Source organism: Neoarius graeffei, chromosome 23 (assembly GCF_027579695.1).
Source record: "Neoarius graeffei isolate fNeoGra1 chromosome 23, fNeoGra1.pri, whole genome shotgun sequence".
NCBI lineage: Eukaryota > Metazoa > Chordata > Actinopteri > Siluriformes > Ariidae > Neoarius > Neoarius graeffei.
The window spans coordinates 25,606,333-25,627,746 of record NC_083591.1 but is presented as its reverse complement, the minus strand read 5'-3'; the positions used below and the strand labels follow the sequence as shown (position 1 = coordinate 25,627,746).

The window sequence follows — 21,414 nt, the reverse complement described above, 5'->3', positions numbered from 1 at the left end:
GTCACCAGTTAACCTAACCTGCATGTCTTTGGACTGTGGGGGAAACCGGAGCACCCGGAGGAAACCCACGCGGACACGGGGAGAACATGCAAACTCCACACAGAAAGGCCCTCGCCGGCCCCGGGGCTCGAACCCAGGACCTTCTTGCTGTGAGGCGACAGCGCTATCAATATCAAGACTACAAAAAATATTTTGACCAATAGCATTCACTATGCTACTGCTTTCAAGAGTAACAGAGAATGCTTCCCTGAGGGACTCCTAGTTCTTGCAGGTTCTTAATTTAGAAAAAGCATGATATAATCATGGAGACATAGCATTTTAAATGACCTACATCAAATGGCTGATTTGATTCATCAATCTTGATCTGAGTGAGTAGTTCCTATTCAAACTTCAAATTGTCTATTGGACAAAAAAATTGGAAAAGAAAATGGGCAACTGTCCTCTGAAACCCATTTGATGTAGGTTCTTTAAAATGCCATGTCTCCATGATATGCTTTTCTAAATCAAAAAGGACAGCAATCACATGTTCTTTTCTAATAAAACCATTGAGTACATAGGACTCTAATCTGATGAGATGGTCTAAAGTGCTCTTTCCTCATTTGAAACCACACTGGCAATCATTCAAGTGATTTTTAGATTCACACATCCAGACAAGACGATTATTCACCATTCTCTCCATGGTTTTACAAAGACAACTTGTCAGAGCTATTGGGCAGTAGATGTTGGAATCTGTATGGACTTTTCCTGGTTTAGGAGCGGGTGGTATTATTATTATTATTATTACCACCACCTCGCCCAGGATGGAGTCCACCAGGGGGCAAGGTATTGTTTTCGGTCGGGTTTCTTTGTTTGTTTCTTTGTTTTTTGGTTAATGATATTACGGAAAAATGGCTGGACCAATTTTCACGAAACTTTCAGGATAGATGGCCATTGGTCTCAAATAGAACCTCCAACATTTTGGGGGTCATCCGGTCAAGGTCACCAAAAAGGTCAAAATCGTTTTTGCTGTGGCTACTGCCTCATAGAGAGGTGCTAGCCACTTTATCATCATGCTGTAAGAGTGTAACAATTGCGCACTGTGCATGCGCATACACGTGTTACGATTAAAATGGCCGGTGAGTGTATACAATTCGGGTCACCATTCAAAATAAATGGGACTAGACTAAAGAAATCGCTTTCAGACAATCGTTTATGCTTATTACAGAGGGAAAGTGCATTCCACTGAGCTCTAACACCAGGCCATTTCCGGGAAATAAGAGTTTCGGTCATGGCGACAGCGTGTGTATGTCAGCCTCGGTTCGGAGGTTTCAGTTTCAAAAACTATAAGAAGTAAGAGTAGAATAATATAAAGTACAGACACTTGGTATATTTTACTTCTATGATTTTTAAATTGTTCATTTTTGGATTATGCTTCATTTTTGTGGCTACTGCCTCATAGAGTAAATATATATGCTATATTTACTGTATGGACATGGTATCAGAAAATTTTTTATTTATAGTCACATGTACCCATAGGGTAGCACAGTTCCCCCTGAGTTCTGAAAAATATTCTCCACTTTTTTTTCTTGAAAAATCAAGTCAAAGAAATATTCTTCACTTTTTCTTAACTTAGTCTGCATTTTTACTTAGTTACTGACTTATCAAAGTGGACTTAATACAGGTTTATACCAACCAAACTGGCACAATTCAAATATTTCTACAGATACAGCTAGGCCTCTCCATTACATATAAAATTTGGGCTCCACTCCAGCATCTGAGGAGAAAGACTTGATTTTGGGTGCCCTGTGCACCATCAAAATAAAATAAACCTCTTTAGTTTGAGCTTACTTAAGGATATTTTAGCAGGGAATTATTCAAATGAGATAGTAGGACTCCCCTTGCCTTTTACTTCAGCACAAAACTTGATTTACAAATGAAGAGAGGCGAGAAGAGTCTTGGACCCACCAACAGTGAAGGAACTTTCTTCTTCGGGTTTTTACGGAGTGAAAGAATCTGAATTTGACGTTGATTTACAAACCAAAAACAGAATGACACCACGTTTTACGTCATATGTCTGCTGCAGGCACTCAACACGCCACACCCCCTAAACATAGAGCGCTTCTGTCACATGCCGGCTGACAGCACTTTCAGTTTGGCGGGGTTTTTTACAACCCCGATTCCAAAAAAGTTGGGACAAAGTACAAATTGTAAATAAAAACGGAATGCAATAATTTACAAATCTCAAAAACTGATATTGTATTCACAATAGAACATAGACAACATTTCAAATGTCGAAAGTGAGACATTTTGAAATTTCATGCCAAATATTGGCTCATTTGAAATTTCATGACAGCAACACATCTCAAAAAAGTTGGGACAGGGGCAATAAGAGGCTGGAAAAGTTAAAGGTACAAAAAAGGAACAGCTGGAGGACCAAATTGCAACTCATTAGGTCAACTGGCAATAGGTCATTAACATGACTGGGTATAAAAAGAGCATCTCGGAGTGGCAGCGACTCTCAGAAGTAAAGATGGGAAGAGGATCACCAATCCCCCTAATTCTGTGCCGACAAATAGTGGAGCAATATCAGAAAGGAGTTTGACAGTGTAAAATTGCAAAGAGTTTGAACATATCATCATCTACAGTGCATAATATCATCAAAAGATTCAGAGAATCTGGAAGAATCTCTGTGCGTAAGGGTCAAGGCCGGAAAACCATACTGGGTGCCCGTGATCTTTCGTGCCATCCGCCGTTGCCAGCTAAAACTCAATAGTTCAAAGAAGAAGCCGTATCTAAACATGATCCAGAAGCGCAGACGTCTTCTCTGGGCAAAGGCTCATTTAAAATGGACTGTGGCAAAGTGAAAAACTGTTCTGTGGTCAGATGAATCAAAATTTGAAGTTCTTTATGGAAATCAGGGACGCCATGTCATTCGGACTAAAGAGGAGAAGGACGACCCAAGTTGTTATCAGTGCTCAGTTCAGAAGCCTGCATCTCTGATGCTATGGGGTTGCATTAGTGCGTGTGGCATGGGCAGCTTACACATCTGGAAAGACACCATCAATGCTGAAAGGTATATCCAGGTTCTAGAGCAACATATGCTCCCATCCAGACGACGTCTCTTTCAGGGAAGACCTTGCATTTTCCAACATGACAATGCCAAACCACATACTACATCAATTACAGCATCATGGCTGCGTAGAAGAAGGGTCCGGATACTGAACTGGCCAGTCTGCAGTCCAGATCTTTCACCCATAGAAAACATTTGGCGCATCATAAAATGGAAGATATGACAAAAAAGACCTAAGACAGTTGAGCAACTAGAATCCTACATTAGACAAGAATGGGTTAATATTCCTATCCCTAAACTTGAGCAACTTGTCTCCTCAGTCCCCAGACGTTTACAGACTGTTGTAAAGAGAAAAGGGGATGTCTCACAGTGGTAAACATGGCCTTGTCCCAACTTTTTTGAGATGTGTTGTCGTCATGAAATTTAAAATCACCTAATTTTTCTCTTTAAATGATACATTTTCTCAGTTTAAACATTTGATATGTCATCTATGTTCTATTCTGAATAAAATATAGAATTTTGAAACTTCCACATCATTGCATTCCATTTTTATTTACAATTTGTACTTTGTCCCAACTTTTTTGGAATCAGGGTTGTATTTTATTTTTTTAATTACACCGACCCCTGTATTGCTGACCCTGTCTGGTGTGCTTGGGGACAGTCGGGGCTCTGAGTGTGCCTCCCCCTTGCCTGTTTCAGCCCTTAAATCATCCTCGGTGCTTGGAGAAGCTTGCCCCAAAAAACTTCATCCATTTAGACTGTGCCATTGTTCGGTTCATGCAGAGATAATGACGCCACCACACCAGGCCGATTAAGACGCACTGCGTTTGGTCAAAAGTTTAGCGCTCATGTGGTCATTATGTGTCGTCGATTTTTACTGGTCACAAGCATGTGCTCATTGTTTACACTCTGGCTTCCTGCAGTCTCTTCACTGAGGTTGGATTTCAGCAAACCGAGGGATTTCTATAAAAGATGACTTATGATAAATATGACAAATACATTCAGCACTGTGACGACTGCTCGTAATTTTCTCTTCATCACTGATGGATTATATTCGTCAATGACGAGTGTGACGAGCACCAGTGGGAACCCTGGGGTAGCCACATGTACCCATAGGGTACCTATTTTTTTCGTGATATCATCCTTCATATTCATCCTAAGTGCTACTGGGCGAGGTTTGTTTTGCCTGGAAACACTTGTTATAATTGTTTCCTGCTAGGACCTGGGTATGCTTCCCAACTTCCAACTGATGTTAAAAATTTCCAAGAGGAGAGATAATGCACTGAGAGGCAAGTGTTTTAACAACTGATAATATTTTATCTGGCCCCACAGCAGCATCATGTGAGTTCCGTATGGAGCTCCTCCATTGTAAAAGGCTGACTGTATGGCTCTATGTTGTCATAGCAGAAATTAAGTTGTTTTTGCTCTTCCTTCATGCAGGGTGACAACAGCTTGGAAATCAGGGTGACAATTCTCGATGGATGAATTCTTTTTGAATGTCTCTGCTTGCTGATATGCTACAGTGCCTTGAAAAAGTATTCATACCCCTTGAACTTTTTCACATTTTTCCATCTTACAACCACGAACTTAAAAGTTTTTTATTGAGCTCTTATGTGATAGACCAACACAGAGTAGCACATAATTGTGAAGTGAAACGAAAATGATACGGTAAATGGTCTTCAAAATTTTAAACAAATAAAAATCTAAAAAATGTGGTGTGCATTAGTATTCAGCCCCCTGTACTCTGATACCTCTAAATACAATCCAGTGCAATCAATTGCCTTCAGAAGTCATCTAATTAGTTAATAGAGTCCTACTGTGTGTAATTTACTCTCAGCATAAATACACTTGTTCTGTGAAGGCCTCAGTGGTTTGTTAGAGAACAGTGAAGAACAAACAGCATCATGAAGACCAAAGAACTCACCAGACAGGTCAGGGATAAAGTTCTGGAGAAGTTTAAAGCAGGGTTAGGTTATAAAAAAATATCCCAAGCTCTGAACATCTCGAGAAGCACTGTTCAATCCATCATTCAAAAATGGAAAAAGTATGGCACAACTGCAAACCTACCAAGACATGGCCGTCCACCTAAACTGACAGAGCGAGCAAGGACAGCACTGGTCAGAGAAGCAGCCAAGAGGCCCATGATCACTCTGGAGGAGCTGCAGAAATCCACAGCTCAGGTGGGAGAATCTGTGCACAGGACAACTATAAGTCGTACACTCCACAAATCTGGCCTTTTTGGAAGAGTGGCAAGAAAAAAGCCATTGTTGAAAGACAGGCATAAGAAGTCCCGTTTGCAGTTTGCCAGAAGCCATGTAGGGGACACAGCAAACATGTGGAAGAAGGTGCTTTGGTCAGATGAGACCAAAGTTGAACTTTTTGGCCTAAATGCAAAGCGCTGTGCGTGGCAGAAAACTAACACTGCTCATCACCCTGCACACACCATCCCCACTGTGAAACATGGTGGTGGCAGCATCATGCTATGAGGATGCTTTTCTTCAGCAGGGACAGGGAAGCTGGTCAGAGTTGATGGGAAGATGGATGGAGCTAAATACAGGGCAATCCTGGAAGAAAACCTGTTGGAGGCTGCAAAAGACTTGAGACTGGGAAGGAGATTCATCTTCCAGCAAGACAATGACCCTAAACATACAGCCAGAGCTACAATGGAATGGTTTAGATCAAAGAATATTCATGTGTTAGAATGGCCCAGTCAAAGTCCAGACCTAAATCCCATTGAGCATCCGTGGCAAGACTTGAAAATTGCTGTTCACAGACGCTCTCCATCCAATCTGGCTGAGCTTGAGCTATTTTACAAAGAATGGGCAAAAATTTCAGTGTCTAGATGTGCAAAGCTGGTAGAGACATACCACAAAAGACTTGCAGCTGTAATTGCAGCAAAAGGTGGCTCTACAAAGTATTGACGCAGGGGGGCTGAATACTAATGCACATCACATTTTTCAGATTTTTATTTGTTTAAAATTTTGAAGACCATTTATCATTTTCATTTCACTTCACAATTATGTGCTACTCTGTGTTGGTCTATCACATAAAATCTCAATAAAAAACTTTTAAGTTCGTGGTTGTAAGGTGGAAAAATGTGAAAAAAGTTCAAGGGGTATGAATACTTTTTCAAGGCACTATATTGCTTGTTTTGTGGTTAACCAATTTACCTTGATGTTTAATATGTTGTATTTGTGATCCACTTGCCTTGCCTTTCATCTTTTTAATCAAGTCCCAGTTCTTTCTTTGTCAGCGTGTTTGATGCAAGACTTAATATAAATCTCCTCCAGCTCTGTCTCTTTGTTTCATTGATGATTGTGCACTTGAGGTCCACAAATTTTCAGTCTGGTGAGGTTTTCTGTTGTTGGATGTTTGTTAAACAATCTCTCTGCTTTTTTCTGGGTCGAGTAGTAGTTCAGGATCACACAGAGATAAATCAATTGCAGAGTACATCCCATCCCATTTTTTATGATTTGCTATTTTTATGATTACCATCATTCCATAAACATAAAGCATTTTTAGCAATAAAATCCTCTAGTGTCTTGCCCTTTGCATTAGAATGGTTTCCTCCCCATATAGGATTATGGCTGTTAAAGTCACCCATTAGGATGAATGGGGATGGCAACTGAACAAGAAAGTTGTCCAAATCTTACAGTGTCACAGACATATCAGGTTGTATAGTACTAAAGCACAAAGTTATAGCTTTATGGAGTTAAGCAAACTGCCACTGCTTTTGCCATTGTTTTTGGATGAGACTCCTGAACTCTTGGATGCCGTTAATTGTGGTTTATGCATTTGGGGGAGAGGCTTTGACTTCTCTTCACATGTGTTACACCTTGTTGCTGTGACTTGGCAGTTATTTCAGCCTCTTCCATGTCATGTAGATCTCAGGTATGGATAACTCCTTTACAATTATTCAGAGAAGGATGAGGAAAAGCCCTCATTGAAACATCTGCCAACATATTACAACACAACAAGTTTTCTGCATGGGATTCTTTTGAGCATTCAACCAGGATCTAGCCAGACCTCAGTTGTTTAACATCTTTACCTGCCCCTGCTATTCCTGAAATTCCTTTCTGTATGGCAAAACGGGACAGGTTAGGAAGAGGCACGTCTAATGACAGTCTCTAAAATTATGAACCTCTCCCAATTGTCACTTTATCCAGATAGTTTCTGAAGCATCCAAATCTTGTTCCAACATTTGTTTTTGGGGGTTTTGTTTGTTAGCCATGTTTGTGAATTATTCATTCATCATTCCTGCTCCTCAATCACCTCGGAACCCACCAAGGGGATGCACAGAGCCATGGTTTTCCTCCAGATGGGCACCAAGGATATAGCAATGGTATACTCAAATAAACAAAATGGTCCATATTGAACCTCAGCCAAAGCCTTCTGGGAAGTGAAAAAAAAAAACAGTCATTATATCTGACATCCCTGGGTAAACTTTGACAACTTGATTGATTGGATTGGGCCCTTCCAACTTCCTGTCTATGTGAAGTTGGAATCAAAGCACTGTGTTGGACCTATGGTAGACACAGCAAAACACATTCCTCAAGAGCCAGGACCTCTTCCTCTGACACGTGTCACAACTCACAGCAAACAAGTCGTCCCATTTGTCTGTGAAGGTTCTTGGTCATCCAGGTCATTGTAAGCTGTAGGTGCTAAAGAAGGCAACTGGACTTGCTTGAAATTCTTGAAGACATTTCACCTCTCATCCGAAAGGCTTCTTCAGTTCTGTCTGACTAGTGGGGAGTTCCAAGTATTTATCCTCTAGTGGACCAAAAGCAACCCTAAGGAGAGTCATTGAGGTCACGTGAGTCGTTGACCCTCTCAGGCCTTGTCCACACGGCAACGGATTCAGGTGAATCCGATACAATTGTTTATCGTTTCGGCCTGGCGTCCACACGGCACCGGCGTTTTGGGTGCCCCAAAACGCAATCTTTTGAGACCGGGTTCCAGAGTGGAAAGATCTGGCAACGTTGCCGTTGCGAAGTCGTCTGGATGAGTAGAACGGATTTGTTTACGATGACGTCACAACCACATGACTGTCAGTGCTTCACACCGGGTAGAAGTGTAACGAACTCGATGCAAGTTGTCAACAAATCCTATAACTTGGTTCATGAAATGCGCTTACAAAATATTTTCACTGTGAATATTTATTGTGTAATGGTGCAAAGTGAGAGAGAGAGAGAGAGAGAGAGAGAGAAAATAGCCCTTAGGGCAGAGTCAATCCCGCCAGCAAAAATAGGGAAAAAAAGGAGCGATCTCACCTCTTCAGATGTTGGTTTAAGTCCTACAATACATTCTTCAAAAAGGGCGTAGAACAACAAATTAATCCATCAACGTGTAGCACTCAATTTATTCCGGACCATTAAAGACGCCGCCTTCTGCGTAGAATCATACGTCATCCTCGCCGCCATATTGGATAGGTCAAACCGGAGAATAAAGATGCCTCATTCATGTGCTGCTGTAACTGTACCAACAGGTTTACCGTCCAAACGAGATCACATGGGATTACCTTTCACAGGTGAGACTGGAAAAATACTTTTCATTGTATTTGGTCATTATAACGTAATTTTACGAACAGATTTTCCTGACTTTGTGGCTAATATGAAGTCTCGCGCATAATAGTTTATGCGCATGCGTCCTTACTTCTTCTATTGTTCTGGTGTCTCCGAAGGGACCGTCTTACAGCGCCCCTAGAGGTGTGGCATGTGTATTGCATCGTTTTCAGCAAGCATTGCGTTGCCATATGGACCTGATATTTTACTGATCGTTGCCCATTTGGACGCGATATTTTTTTAAATAACATCTCGTTGCCGTTGTCGTGTGGATGTAGCCTCAGTCATCCTGTAGGTGTTAGGGTCACTGGAGGCCGGGTGTGAATGGTGTTAGCAGCCTAGAGGGTCATTAGGGTGATCTGTGGGTCGTTGGCTCTCTCTGCCATCACTTGAGTCATTGAAGTCAGCTGAGTCTTGGCCCATGTTTACATTAGACCATATCAGCGGATCATCAGATTAACGTTTTTAAAACGATTAGTGTGCACACAACAACACCAATACACGATTTGCGTGCACACAGCAATACCAATACATGGATACGCTCGGCTCCGCAGGCATCCTGCGCTCCAAATCACTCCGCACTGAACAGCGAGTGCCCTCTGGAGGGTGCGCACTCCGGCCTTGCGCAGCTCACAGAGCACGCGAGTGAAGTGAACAAGCTGTGATTCGGTACTGAGCCGCTGTGTGTGTGATCCCAGTGCATATCACTTACCACTTGCAAGTGGAAGGATGGCAAGCCTAAAGACAATCATAAGTACACAATGGGCAGTATTTGCATCAGTATTTGCAGTATTTTCATACTTTTATACTCTTTAATGAAAGGTGATACAAGGCGGAAGTCCGTGCCGTTTTTCAGCAGTCGCGTCACATGACCAACGCCAGTGAATCAGGAAGGTGGATGTCACAGTGACGTTGTCCAATGAGACGCCAGCTAGAGCTCAGCACAGCGTATCCGCGTATTCTGAATGTTTACACAGCACCGGAGCTGACACGATCTGGATTGAATACGTGGACGCTGGCGGATTCCCGTTTCCCGGCGTTTCCAGGCGGTTTAATGTAAACGGACAGTGCATCCGCGAAGAAAACGAGACAGATACGGTCTAATGTAAACGTAGCCTTGGTGTGGATGTGTATTCATTTTTCTGGTAAGTGTGTCAAGGACTGCATTGTAGGTGGCTGATAAGTGATGTCTCAGACCACCTCCTCTGTACAGTGACGGTCATTCCAGATTGATGAAGATGGCTTTTTTTCACTCCTCTTTCAAACCACCAGTCTTCTCTGGCTAAAATGCGTACATTGCAGTCCTGAAATGAGTGTCCTTTGTTATTGAGATGACGATAGATTACAGAGTCCTGGCCTAAGGAATTTGTTGCCTCTTACAATCAGCAAGGGGTGCTGGGGACCTATTCTACCCTGGGTCCCCACAGGGACCCCTGTACACAAAGCAAGGTTTATAAAATCATAATTTGGGTTGGTCTGGATGAATCTGAGTGTCCTGTACAGAGCCCTGACCCTATCCCTACAGATCACTTTTGGGATGAATTGGAATGCTGACTGCACACCAGGCCTCCTGGAACAACATCAGTGCCTGACCTCACTAATTTTCTTGTAGGTGAATGGGAAAATCCCTGTAGCCACTTTCCAATATTTAGGGAAAACCCTTCCCAGATGAGAGGAAGGGTTACTAATAACAGCATATGGCAGGGAGATACATCTGTAACAGAATATTCAATAAGTACATAAGGGTATGATTTGTCAGGTGTCCACATACTTTTGGCCATACAGTGTACTTCAACTTCGCTGAATTAAAAAAGCACATCATGACACATGCAAATGTACATGCACCCTCCACTTTACTAGGAACACCTTTACACCTGAATTCATGCAATTATCTCATTAGACAATCAATCATGTGGCGGCAGCACAATGCCAAAAAAGAAAAGGAAAAAAAACCCATAGCAGATACAGGTCAAGTGCTTCAGTTAATGTTCACATCAAAGATTAGAAGGAAGAAAAATTGTGATCTCTGTCACTAATTGTGGCATGATTTTTGGTACCAGGTGGGCTGGTCCGATTGTAAAACTGCTGATCTCCTGGGAATTTCACAGTCTCAAATTTACACAGAATTAGAAAAACAAAAAACATTGAGTGAGTGACAGTTTTGTGGGTGGAAACACCTTGTTGATAAGAGAGGTCAAAGAAAAACTGCCAAATTAGAGCTAGCTGTTAGGAAGGATAGAGTAACAAATAATCAGAGCAGAAAAGCATCTCAGCATGCCCAAAACATCGAACCTTGAGGTGGATGGGCTACAATAACAGAAGACTATACTGGGTTCCTCTCCTGTCAGCCTCAGATTCTTGTTCTTAGCTATTATGTCCTGTCCAGTAAGTCTGTGCCAATGATAATCTTAGATTCTTCTTTTGCCCGGAGTGGAACCTGATGTGGTCTTCTGCTGTTGTAGCGCATCCACTTCAAAGTCTGGTGTGCATTCTGAGATGCTTTTCTGCTCACCACAGTTGTAAAGAGAGCTTATTTGAATTACTACAGACTTCTTGTCAGAGTAAACCAGTCTGGTCATTCTCCTCTGATCTCTCCCCTCAAAAATGTGTTTCAGCCTGCAGACCCTCTGCTCACAGGATGATTTTTGTACCATTCTGTGTAAACTCTAGAGACTATTGTGCATGGAATTCTCAGGCAGTCAGCAGTTTATAAACTACTCAAACTTCTGGTACCAATGTCCATGCCATAAAGTAAGAAAAAGATCACACTTTTTCTTCATTCTAATATTTAACATGAATATTACCTCAAGCTCTTGACCTGTATCTACAAGATTTTTTTTTTTGCATTGCACTGCTGCCACACGATTAGTTGATGGAAGTACAACACTGCCATTGTCTATAAAATTTACTCAAAATGCTTACTGAAGCACACCACTATAAATGTGGTGTGGAATAAAACTACATTTTTGGACCCCCCCCCCAAAAAAGGCATCCAAAGTACTTACACACTGTTGCACATTTGAAAACTAATGATTATCTAGTCAAAAATATAACCCCATTTCCAAAAATGTTGGGACACTGTAAAACATAAAAGCAGAATGTGAAGTTTTGCAAATCATGGAAACCCTGTATTCCATTGAAAATAGGACAAAGACAACTTATCAAATGTGTGAACTGAGAAATGTAATTATTTTTTGAAAAATATATGCTCATTTTGAATTTGATGTCAGCAGCACACATTTCAGAAAAGTTGGGACAGGGCAACAAAAGACTGAAAAAGTTGTGTAATGCTAAAAAACCTAATTTGGTTCATTGGCAACAGGTCAGTAACATGATTAGGTATAAACAGAGCATCCCAGAGAGGCTGAGTCTTTCAGAAGTAAAGACTGTTCACCAGTCTGTTGAAAGACTGTGTGGGCAAACAGTTCAACAACTTGAGAATAACATTCCTCATTGTAAAATTTCAAAGATTTTGAGGATCACATCATCTATGGTACATATCATCATTAAAAGATTCAGAGAATCTGGAGAAATCTCTGTATGCAAGAGACAAGGCTGAAAACTGACATTGGATGCCTGTGAGCTTCAGGCCCTCAGGCGATACTGCATTAAAAGCAGACGTGTCTGTAGTGTAAATCACTGTATGGGCTCAGGAACGCTTTAGAAAATCATAGACTGTGAAAACAGTTCATGACTGCATCCACAAATGCAAGTTAAAACCATATATAAACAATACCCAGAAACACCGCCACCTTCTCTGGGCCCGAGCTCTTTTATGATGGACTGAGGCAAAATGGAAAATTGTCCCAAGGTCTGACGAATCAAAATGAGAAATTCTTTTTAGAAAATCATGGATACCATGTCCTCCAGGCTAAAGAGGAGAGGGACCATCCGGCTTATCAGTGCACAATTCAAAAGCCAGCATCTGTGATGGCATGACGGTGCATTAGTGGACATGACATGGGTAGCTTGTACACCTGGGAAGGCATCATTAATGCTGAATGATGTACATGTTTCAGAGCAATATGCTCCCATCCAGACAAAATCTTTTTCAGGGAAGGCCTTCCTCGTTTCAGCAAGAAAATGCCAAACCACTTTCTGCACATATTAAAACTGCATGGCTCCGTAGTAAGAGAGTCTGGGTGCTAAACTGGCCTGCCTGCAGTCCAGACCTGTCTCCCATTTAAAATATTTGGCGCATTATGAAGCGCAAAATATGACAATGGAGACCCCGAACTGTTGAGCAACTAAAACTGCATATCAGGCAAGAATGGGACAACATTTCTCTTTCTAAACTACAGCAACTGGTCTTCTCAGTTCCCAAACATTTACAGAGTGTTAAAAGTAGAGGTGATGCAACACAGTGGTAAACATACCCCTGTCCCAACTTTTTTGAAATGTGCTGCTGACATCAAATTCAAAATGAGCATATGTTTTACAAAAAACAATAAAATTTCTCAGTTTCAACATTTGATACGTTGTCTTAAAATATAGGGTTTTCATGATCTGCAAATTATTGCATTCTGTTTTTATTTACAGTTTACACAGCATCCCAGCGTTTTTGGAATTGGGGTTGTACTTGACGAGCATCAGGCTCTCAGGCAATATGTATTGGATTGTAATTTTAGAAACATTAAACTTTTTTTGACCTAATTCTTTGCAAAAGATGGACAAATATTGGTTAAATACATTTACATCCTGTTGGTCAGAAGAGCATGTTGTGATTAGAGTGAGCAGGTTAAACAGATGAGCAGACAGAAAAGGAGGAACAACAAGCCAATAGGCATAAACAGAAAATATAGTACTCTGACTTAGAGTGCCCCACTTTTGCATCCATATCTCGGATTGTGGAACTTATTAATGGGGCTCCTATAAATGGGATTATCTTGCTGAAGAAAAGAAGAGAGATGGAAAGAACCATTAAAATTGAAAAAAATTGCAAGGGAAAATTATTGAATAAATTAGAAGCTGTGAAAAACAGGGAGTGACCGTATACATTCACTATCCACTTTACTAGGGTCACCTGCACATTCATGCACTTACAGTGCCTTGCAAAAGTATTCATCCCCCTTGGTGTTTGTCCTGTTTTGTTGCATTGCAGGCTGGAATTAAAATGGATTTTTGGGGGGTTAGCACCATTTGATTTACACAACATGCCTACCACTTTAAAGGTGCACATTGTTTTTTTTTACTGTGACACAAACAATTAAGATAAAAAAACCCAGGAATCTGGAGTGTGCACAAGTATTCACCCCCCAAGTCAATACTTTATAGAGCCACCTTTTCCTACAATTACAGCTGCAAGTTTCTTGGGGTATGTCTCTATTAGCTTAGCACATCTAATCACTGGGATCTTTGCCCATTCCTCAAGGCAAAACTGCTGCAACTCCTTCAAGTTAGATGGGTTGCATTGGTGTACAGCATTCTTCAAGTTATGCCACAGATTCTCAATTGGATTGAGGTCTGGGCTTTGACTAGGCTATTCCAAGACATTTAAATGTTTCCCTTCAAACCACTCCAGTGTAGATTTAGCAGTATGTTTAGGGTCATTGTCCTGCTAGACCGTGAACCTTCGTCCCAGTCTCAAACCTCTTGCTGACTCAAACAGGTTTTCCTCCAGAATTGCCCTGTATTTAGTGCCATTCATCTTTCCTTCAGTCCTGACCAGCTTACCTGTCCCTGAAGATGAAAAACATCCCCACAGCATGATGCTGCCACAATCATGCTTCACTGTAGGGATGGTGTTCTCAGGGTGTTGGGTTTGCGCTACACGTGGCATTTCCCGTGATGGCTAAAAAGTTCAATTTTTGTCTCATTTGACCAGAGAATCTTCTTCCATGTGTTTGGGGAGTCTGCCACATGCTGTTGGGCAAACTCCAAATGTGATTTTTTAAGCAATTACTTTTTTCTGGCCACTCTTCCATAAAGCCCCACTCTGTGGAGTGTATGGCTTAAAGTAGTCCTATGGACATATACTCCCATCTCCAATGTGGATCTTTGAAGCTCCCTCAGCATTATCGTTGGTGTCTTTGTTGCATCTCTGATTAATGCCCTCCTTGCCCAGTCTGTGTGTTTTGGTGGGCGGCCTTCTCTTGACAGGTTTGTAGTGATGCCATATTCTTTCCATTTTGCTACAATGGATTTAATAGTGCTCCTTGGGATATTCAAAGTTTGGGATATTTTTTATGACCCAACCCTGAGCTATACTTCTCCACAACTTTGTCTCTGACCTGTTTGGAGCGCTCCTTGGTTTTCATGTTGCTTGCTTAGTAGTGTAGCAGAGTCAGGGTCCTTCCAGAACAGGTTGATTTATACAGACATCATGTGACAGACCATGTGACACTTTGATTGCCCACAGGTGGATCTTAATCAACTAATTATGTGACTTATGAAGTGAATTGGTTGGACCAGCTCTTATTTTGGGGTTTCATACGAAAGGGGGCGAATACTTATGTACACTCCAGATTTCTGTTTTTTCATCTTAATGTTTATGTCACAATAAAAAAAAACAATGTGCACCTTTAAAGTGGTATGCATTTTGTGTAAATCAAATGGTGCTAACCCCCCAAAAAGCCATTTTAATTCCAGCTTGAATGAATGAATTGAATGAATGAATGAATGAATTTATTTATTTCGAACATGTATAAAAATGTATGTCACTATTTGTACATACAAAAGAAAGAAAATGAAAAAAAGTGACAAAAAAAAGAATAAATAAAATAACATAAAAAGCTAAGACATTACAGTACACTGCACATTGTTCGAAAAATGCGGTAACATTACAAGCTAACCCTAGCTTGTAATGCAACAAAACAGGACAAACACCAAGGGGGATGAATACTTTTGCAAGGCACTGTATGTAATTAGTAAAACATGTGGCAGCAGCGCAATGCCAAAAAAAAAAAAAAATCATGAAGATCCAGGTCAAAACCTTCAGGTTATGTTCACAATAAACATCAGAATGGGGAAAGAAATTGTGACTTTAACAATGGCAAGGTTGCTGGCGCCAAATGGGTTGGTTTGAGAATTTCAGAAACTGCTGATCACTAGAGTCTTGAGTTTACAAAAACTCGAGAAAAACAAAACAAAAAAAAAGTGAGCGGAAATGCCTTGTTAAGAGAGGTCAGAGGAAAATTGCCAGATTGGTTCAAGCTGCCAGAAAGGATATAGTAACCCATTCTGATGGTAACTCAGGGGTGATAGCGTTCCGGCGCCGCGCCAGATTTCCGGCGTACCGTGGCTGGGGAAAAATAGATGCGCAGATAGACAGTAAAGGGAATTCGCATGATATGGAACTAGTGGGAAAAAAGTGCCGTTTTCCCACTAGTTCCATATCATGCGAATTCCCTTTACTGTCTATCTGCGCATCTCAGAATGACACAGGACAATGGGCGAACTAGATTTTTTTTTCCCCCAGCCACAGTATGCCGGAAATCCGGCGCGGCGCCGGAACGCTATCACCCCTGGGTAACTGAAGCTCTTGACCAATATGGGCATGATTTTGTGCATTGTGCTCCTGCCACATGATTGACTGATTTCTTTCATTCTTTATTTTCTTCCTTCAGTTATTCCAGTGCTGATGTCACCAAACTTAACCAAGTTTGAAAACAGATGGGGGAGTTGTTCCCTCAGTCACAAAATATGCCAGCTACCACACTGCAGTGAAAAAAACACTCAAACTGCATGGATGCTTTTTCTAGGAATGTATAAAATATATGTAAAATATGTATACAAACCGCATCCCACTTGGCATTCATCTTCTCTTTCTCAAACTTTGCGAACTCTCTGCGGTCATGAATAATCATGAGCAGCTTCCAGATGAAAAGCAGGGCCAGACCAATCAGAACGATGCCTACAACCAAACCCGCTACGATTGGGATAATGTCAGGACCAGTAGGGCATTCTGCAAACACATATCAAGCCATTGGCCATAGATTAATCATTAAGAGTACTGTTCATAAGATAAATTAGATAAATACATACAAGCATGTACAAGACAGGAACAGTCTGACAAATTTAAATCATGCTCTTTAAAATGATAATTTTTTTGAGTTGAACTGAATCCAGTGTTGGTACATTCAGATCCAATGCAGCAAGGGCATCAAAATTAGCTTTGGCTGCCCTGTCAATAATGCTGTCGAAGTTTGTGGACATTCTGTGACACAGATCAAATAGGTGGCTACAAGTTCGCTCGGAATATGTGGTCTTGCAAACTTTATTTAAAGGGACCGCAAAGCAAACAGACTTGTCAACTGGAATCTTTGTGCTGCCTGACCAGTTAACCTCATAAAATCTTTTAAACGCAAAGATAAATCAATCAAAGAAGGAAAATAATGAACAATTATGATGAAAGTAAATTGTGTAGTGTGACTTTTGCGTTAATGTGAAGACAAATTTCAATATGCAGTTTATAGGACATGTTTTCTAGCCCTGGTCTTTAACATTACTGTTACTTTGTGTGTAGCCTACAATAAAGTAACTATGATCTTGGGTCTAGTTGAATTTTAGTGGCCAATTACTATAATTGGTCAAATCAGTTTTGAGCCAATTAATTGTATTCCAGATTAAAAACAAGCATTCTAGAGTGAAAATGTTGCCTATAAATAGTGTTGCACATCATGGAAGGACACATTATGAATAATGGGGAAACACACCACCACAATTATTAGTTTCTCCTCCATTGTACTTGGCCACAGTTTGAATGGAACCTAAATTGACACGACTGTGTTCTCTAATATTCTCTAGAGTGGAGCACTTCTAAATTCCAATTGGTTGCCGATGAATTTCCATAGCTTATTAGCATAAAGATGCCTGGATTTCAACTTTATTCTGACACCCTTACTACCCAAGATGCTCCACAAACAATCATACCGCTGCTTGCTGCTGAGAGATGCTGACTCACATAGAAGATGAAAGCCATCCTGTCACTTTAACTCTCTTGTTGCTTTTTGGTCTGAACGTACCATGTGTCTGCAAAGATTTTTTCCAAACCTGCCAGCACACTGTGTGCAGTATTTGGAGACAAGAATCGTTGACACACCAAAGTAACAGAATGATTAATTACTTTTCATCTATGTTGCTTATCCATCAGGGTTGCAGGGGAATCTGGAGCCAATCCCAGCTGACTTCAGTTGAGAGGTGGGGTACACCCTGGACAGGCTGCCAATCTATTGGGCAACAGGGCTAACAACCATTCACACTCATTCATACCTACAGGCAATTTAGAGGAGCTAGTTTACCTAATCTGCATGTCTTTGGACTGTGGGAAGAAACCACAGCACCCGAAGGACATCCACGCAGGCACAGGGAGAACATGTAAACTCCACACAGAAAGACCCCAGTCGGCAGCAAGGTTAGAACCCAGAACCTTTTTGCTGTGAGGTGCAGTGTTAATTTTGTCAACAAAAATTTTGATGATCAGTATTTGCTGATGACCATTTATTGCATGACTAAAATGTAATGACAACATAAATGAAAAAATATTTGACAATGAAAATTATGGTAAAACCTCTGTTCATTATGCCCTGATGAGTAAAGATGAAATAAAATAGCTGGCTCTATTCAAGCAAACAACCTAGTTTACTTCTCAAGGGAATTTTTACAGCCAGGAGGAATATCTTGCAGTAAAACCCATTATAGAATGTTACATTCCCTGTTTTGTGTTCCTGTCTGTAGTTGGGAAGCTGGGGAATCTTGCTTGCTAGGCTCGCTCACACAACTCAACCAGGAGCACTGTGAAAGTTAATATAAAATTAGGTACTACCTAATAGCGGAGCTTCCATTCAAATGAAAACAAACATGCAACAGATGATGTACTTTGATGCGTTTCAATTTCAATTTTATCACGAGAAGATAAATTTCTCCAAAGTCACATGTATATTATTCTTTTTATTACTATAAACTACAGTGTGCTTTAGGGATTTATAGTAAAATGTTTTGAAAACAAAAGATACACGATTCATAAAAACACTGACTGGATTCAGGTCAACTTGTCAGATCCCGAAGGATTTCGCAGTGATTTTAAAATCAACATCACTATTTAGAATTAAATTCCTACAACTCATCATTTCTATTAATTCATTTTTTACACGTTTTCTCTCTCTTTCAGCTTGTCACTTTTCTTGTGAAAGATTTCTTCGCCTTTCTCTCGCTCTTTCATGTCTTCTTTCCTTTTCTTCCTGTCAAAACTCTCTTTCTCTTCCCGGTTTTGACTTCATCTTTCTCTCCTTGGTTAACTTGTTCTGACATCTTTTTTTTTTTTGGATAGGACAGTGTAGAGAGACAGGAAATGAGCAGGAGAGAGAGACGGGGAGGGATCGGGAAATGACCTCGGGCCGGAATCGAACCCGGGTCCCCGGATTTATGGTACGGTGCCTTAGCCATCTGAGCCACGACACCCCCCTGACATCTTTTTAAAGTTTGTACTAAAGTTTGTAAAAATGATTATTTTGTTGCGCTGTTTGAGTTGTTCTTGGTGGAAAAACCCGATAAATATGAAATTATCTGTCAACAAAAATAAGTTATGTAGGCACTCTCACGCTTCTAGTTCCGGCCAAAATCAAACAGCCAATCAGAATCGCGAGGGGCACGGACAGACGGACGTACACGGCTGGGATCCCTGTGTGTCCATGAAAAATCAACTCAATGGTTTACCATATTTTCTTAAGTATGGAGTTCCGCTTGCACGGGCCGAAAGCTCCGCTATCAACACATATACGGCACTAACCTGAACAAAGTAACGTTTATATGAAAATATTAGTCATCACCATCACAGTGTACAAAATGCCATCTTAATTTGATAACTAGCAAAACAGTAAGAGTCATGGCTAACTTTTGTATAGCAACAGCACCACACAGAAAAAAGAAACATCTGGCAAATGTCGAAATTACATGGTTATGAAAGGCCATCATTATACATTAATACAAGATGTTCTAGACCAAAAAATTAAGCGAACTTTAGCTTAAAAAAATGGTAAAGTTGTAATATCAGTCCATTGAGCCATTTCCCCAGGCGTGGCCATACTGGATTAGCCAGATACATGGATGTATTAGGAGACGAAAACAAGGGTGGTGCTACGTGATGTAGGATTTTGCATGACAGCATACCGTGTCACACATCAAACGGATGGAAGATAAGCAGGTAAATATTTTTTAAATAAACAGGCAATAAACTAGCCACTACTTTATTTTGATACTTTTTCTAATACTGCATTGCCATAATTTTTGTGGAGAAATGCAAACAAATTGACCAAGAAGTAACTCTAAACCATGTTATACTACAGTCTAGTTGTCACAAGAGAAGGACTCTCAGGCACACTCTGGACAGCACACGCTCTGAGCTGACTCACGCATGCACCGCAAATTACACACACCTGCATGGGATTAAGGTGCAATCAGCGTGTCTAAAAAAGGACTCAGAATGCAGACTCACTTTGCGAAGTATTGCAATGTTGTGACACATTACCAAGCCTTGTTTCCTGACTGATTTCCTGGTTTCTTATTCCTGTTTCTTGTTCCTTGCTGGGCGGCACGGTGGTGTAGTGGTTAGCGCTGTCGCCTCACAGCAAGAAGGTCCTGGGTTCGAGCCCCGGGGCCGGCGAGGGCCTTTCTGTGTGGAGTTTGCATGTTCTCCCCGTGTCCGCGTGGGTTTCCTCCGGGTGCTCCGGTTTCCCCCACAGTCCAAAGACATGCAGGTTAGGTTAACTGGTGACTCTAAATTGACCGTAGGTGTGAATGTGAGTGTGAATGGTTGTCTGTGTCTATGTGTCAGCCCTGTGATGACCTGGCGACTTGTCCAGGGTGTACCCCGCCTTTCGCCCGTAGTCAGCTGGGATAGGCTCCAGCTTGCCTGCGACCCTGTAGAAGGATAAAGCGGCTAGAGATAATGAGATGAGATGTTCCTTGCTTTTGACCCTGCTTCTGTCTACAATATTCTGTTTGTGCCTCGCTTGACCTTTTGCCTGTTTTACTGTTCACGATATATGCCTGCCAATTTCGACTGTTTGCACTTTTCTTTAAAATGAAGATCTTCTGCGCTTACATCCATCTCCAACCATCCTTGATGAAATACTTCACCCCACTGGCAGAATACTTTGCCCCACTGACACTAGTATAGCATACACGGAAAATGACATCACGCACAATGGAGTTATGGCGTCCTCCCTGACAAATGCTCCCAGTACTTTTGCTTTTAAATCTGCATTTTTCAAAAAAACACAGAGGAAGCACAGATTTTTGGATTTCTTGACTGAATATTTACCAAGTGAGAGGGTGCATCTTCCACCAGAGCCAATGAAGATAAGATGGGGTTCATGGTTTTCGGCAATTCTCTATGGTAGTGATTATACTCACTTATATGAGGGTTTCTTCCATGCTGAGAAATTAGCAGGAATTGTTGTGGATAGCCTTGTTGAACTGACCCAACACAGAGAGAGGTACAATGAGGTTCAACTCCAAATGAGCTTCATTGTGAAGAACTGCCACAAGTTGATGACCCTCATCATATTTCTGGAGCCAATGAGCTCACCATTTGCAATCCACATCTACAACATCTATAACCAAAGCCATGGCCTCATGGTTAGAGAAGCAGCTTTGGGACCAAAAGGTCACCAGTTTGATTCCCTGGACTAGCAGGAATGGCTGAAGTGCACTTGAGCAAGACACCTAACCCATAACTGCTCCCCAGGCATCCTCTGGGTATACTGTACTGGATAAGAGTGTCTGCTAAATGCCAGTAATGAAATGTAACAACTGTTTGGAGGATATCAGGGCCCATCTTCCTGCTGGCACAACAAAAAACACATT

General features: G+C 41.2%; 1 protein-coding gene across 2 annotated transcripts in view; it reads right to left on the bottom strand.

Annotated features, from left to right (window-relative positions):
• LOC132871637 (integrin beta-1-like) overlaps positions 1 to 21,414 on the bottom strand; it is a 156,287-nt gene that overhangs the window by 5,582 nt on the left and 129,291 nt on the right. Inside the window, exon 15 of one of the 2 annotated variants that reach the window (XM_060905965.1) lies at positions 16,347 to 16,513. The exons of the other annotated variant lie outside the window; for it this stretch is intronic. Coding sequence (XP_060761948.1) covers positions 16,347 to 16,513 — 167 coding nt within the window. The remainder of the gene's footprint in view (positions 1 to 16,346; positions 16,514 to 21,414) is intronic. 2 annotated transcript variants of the gene reach the window in all.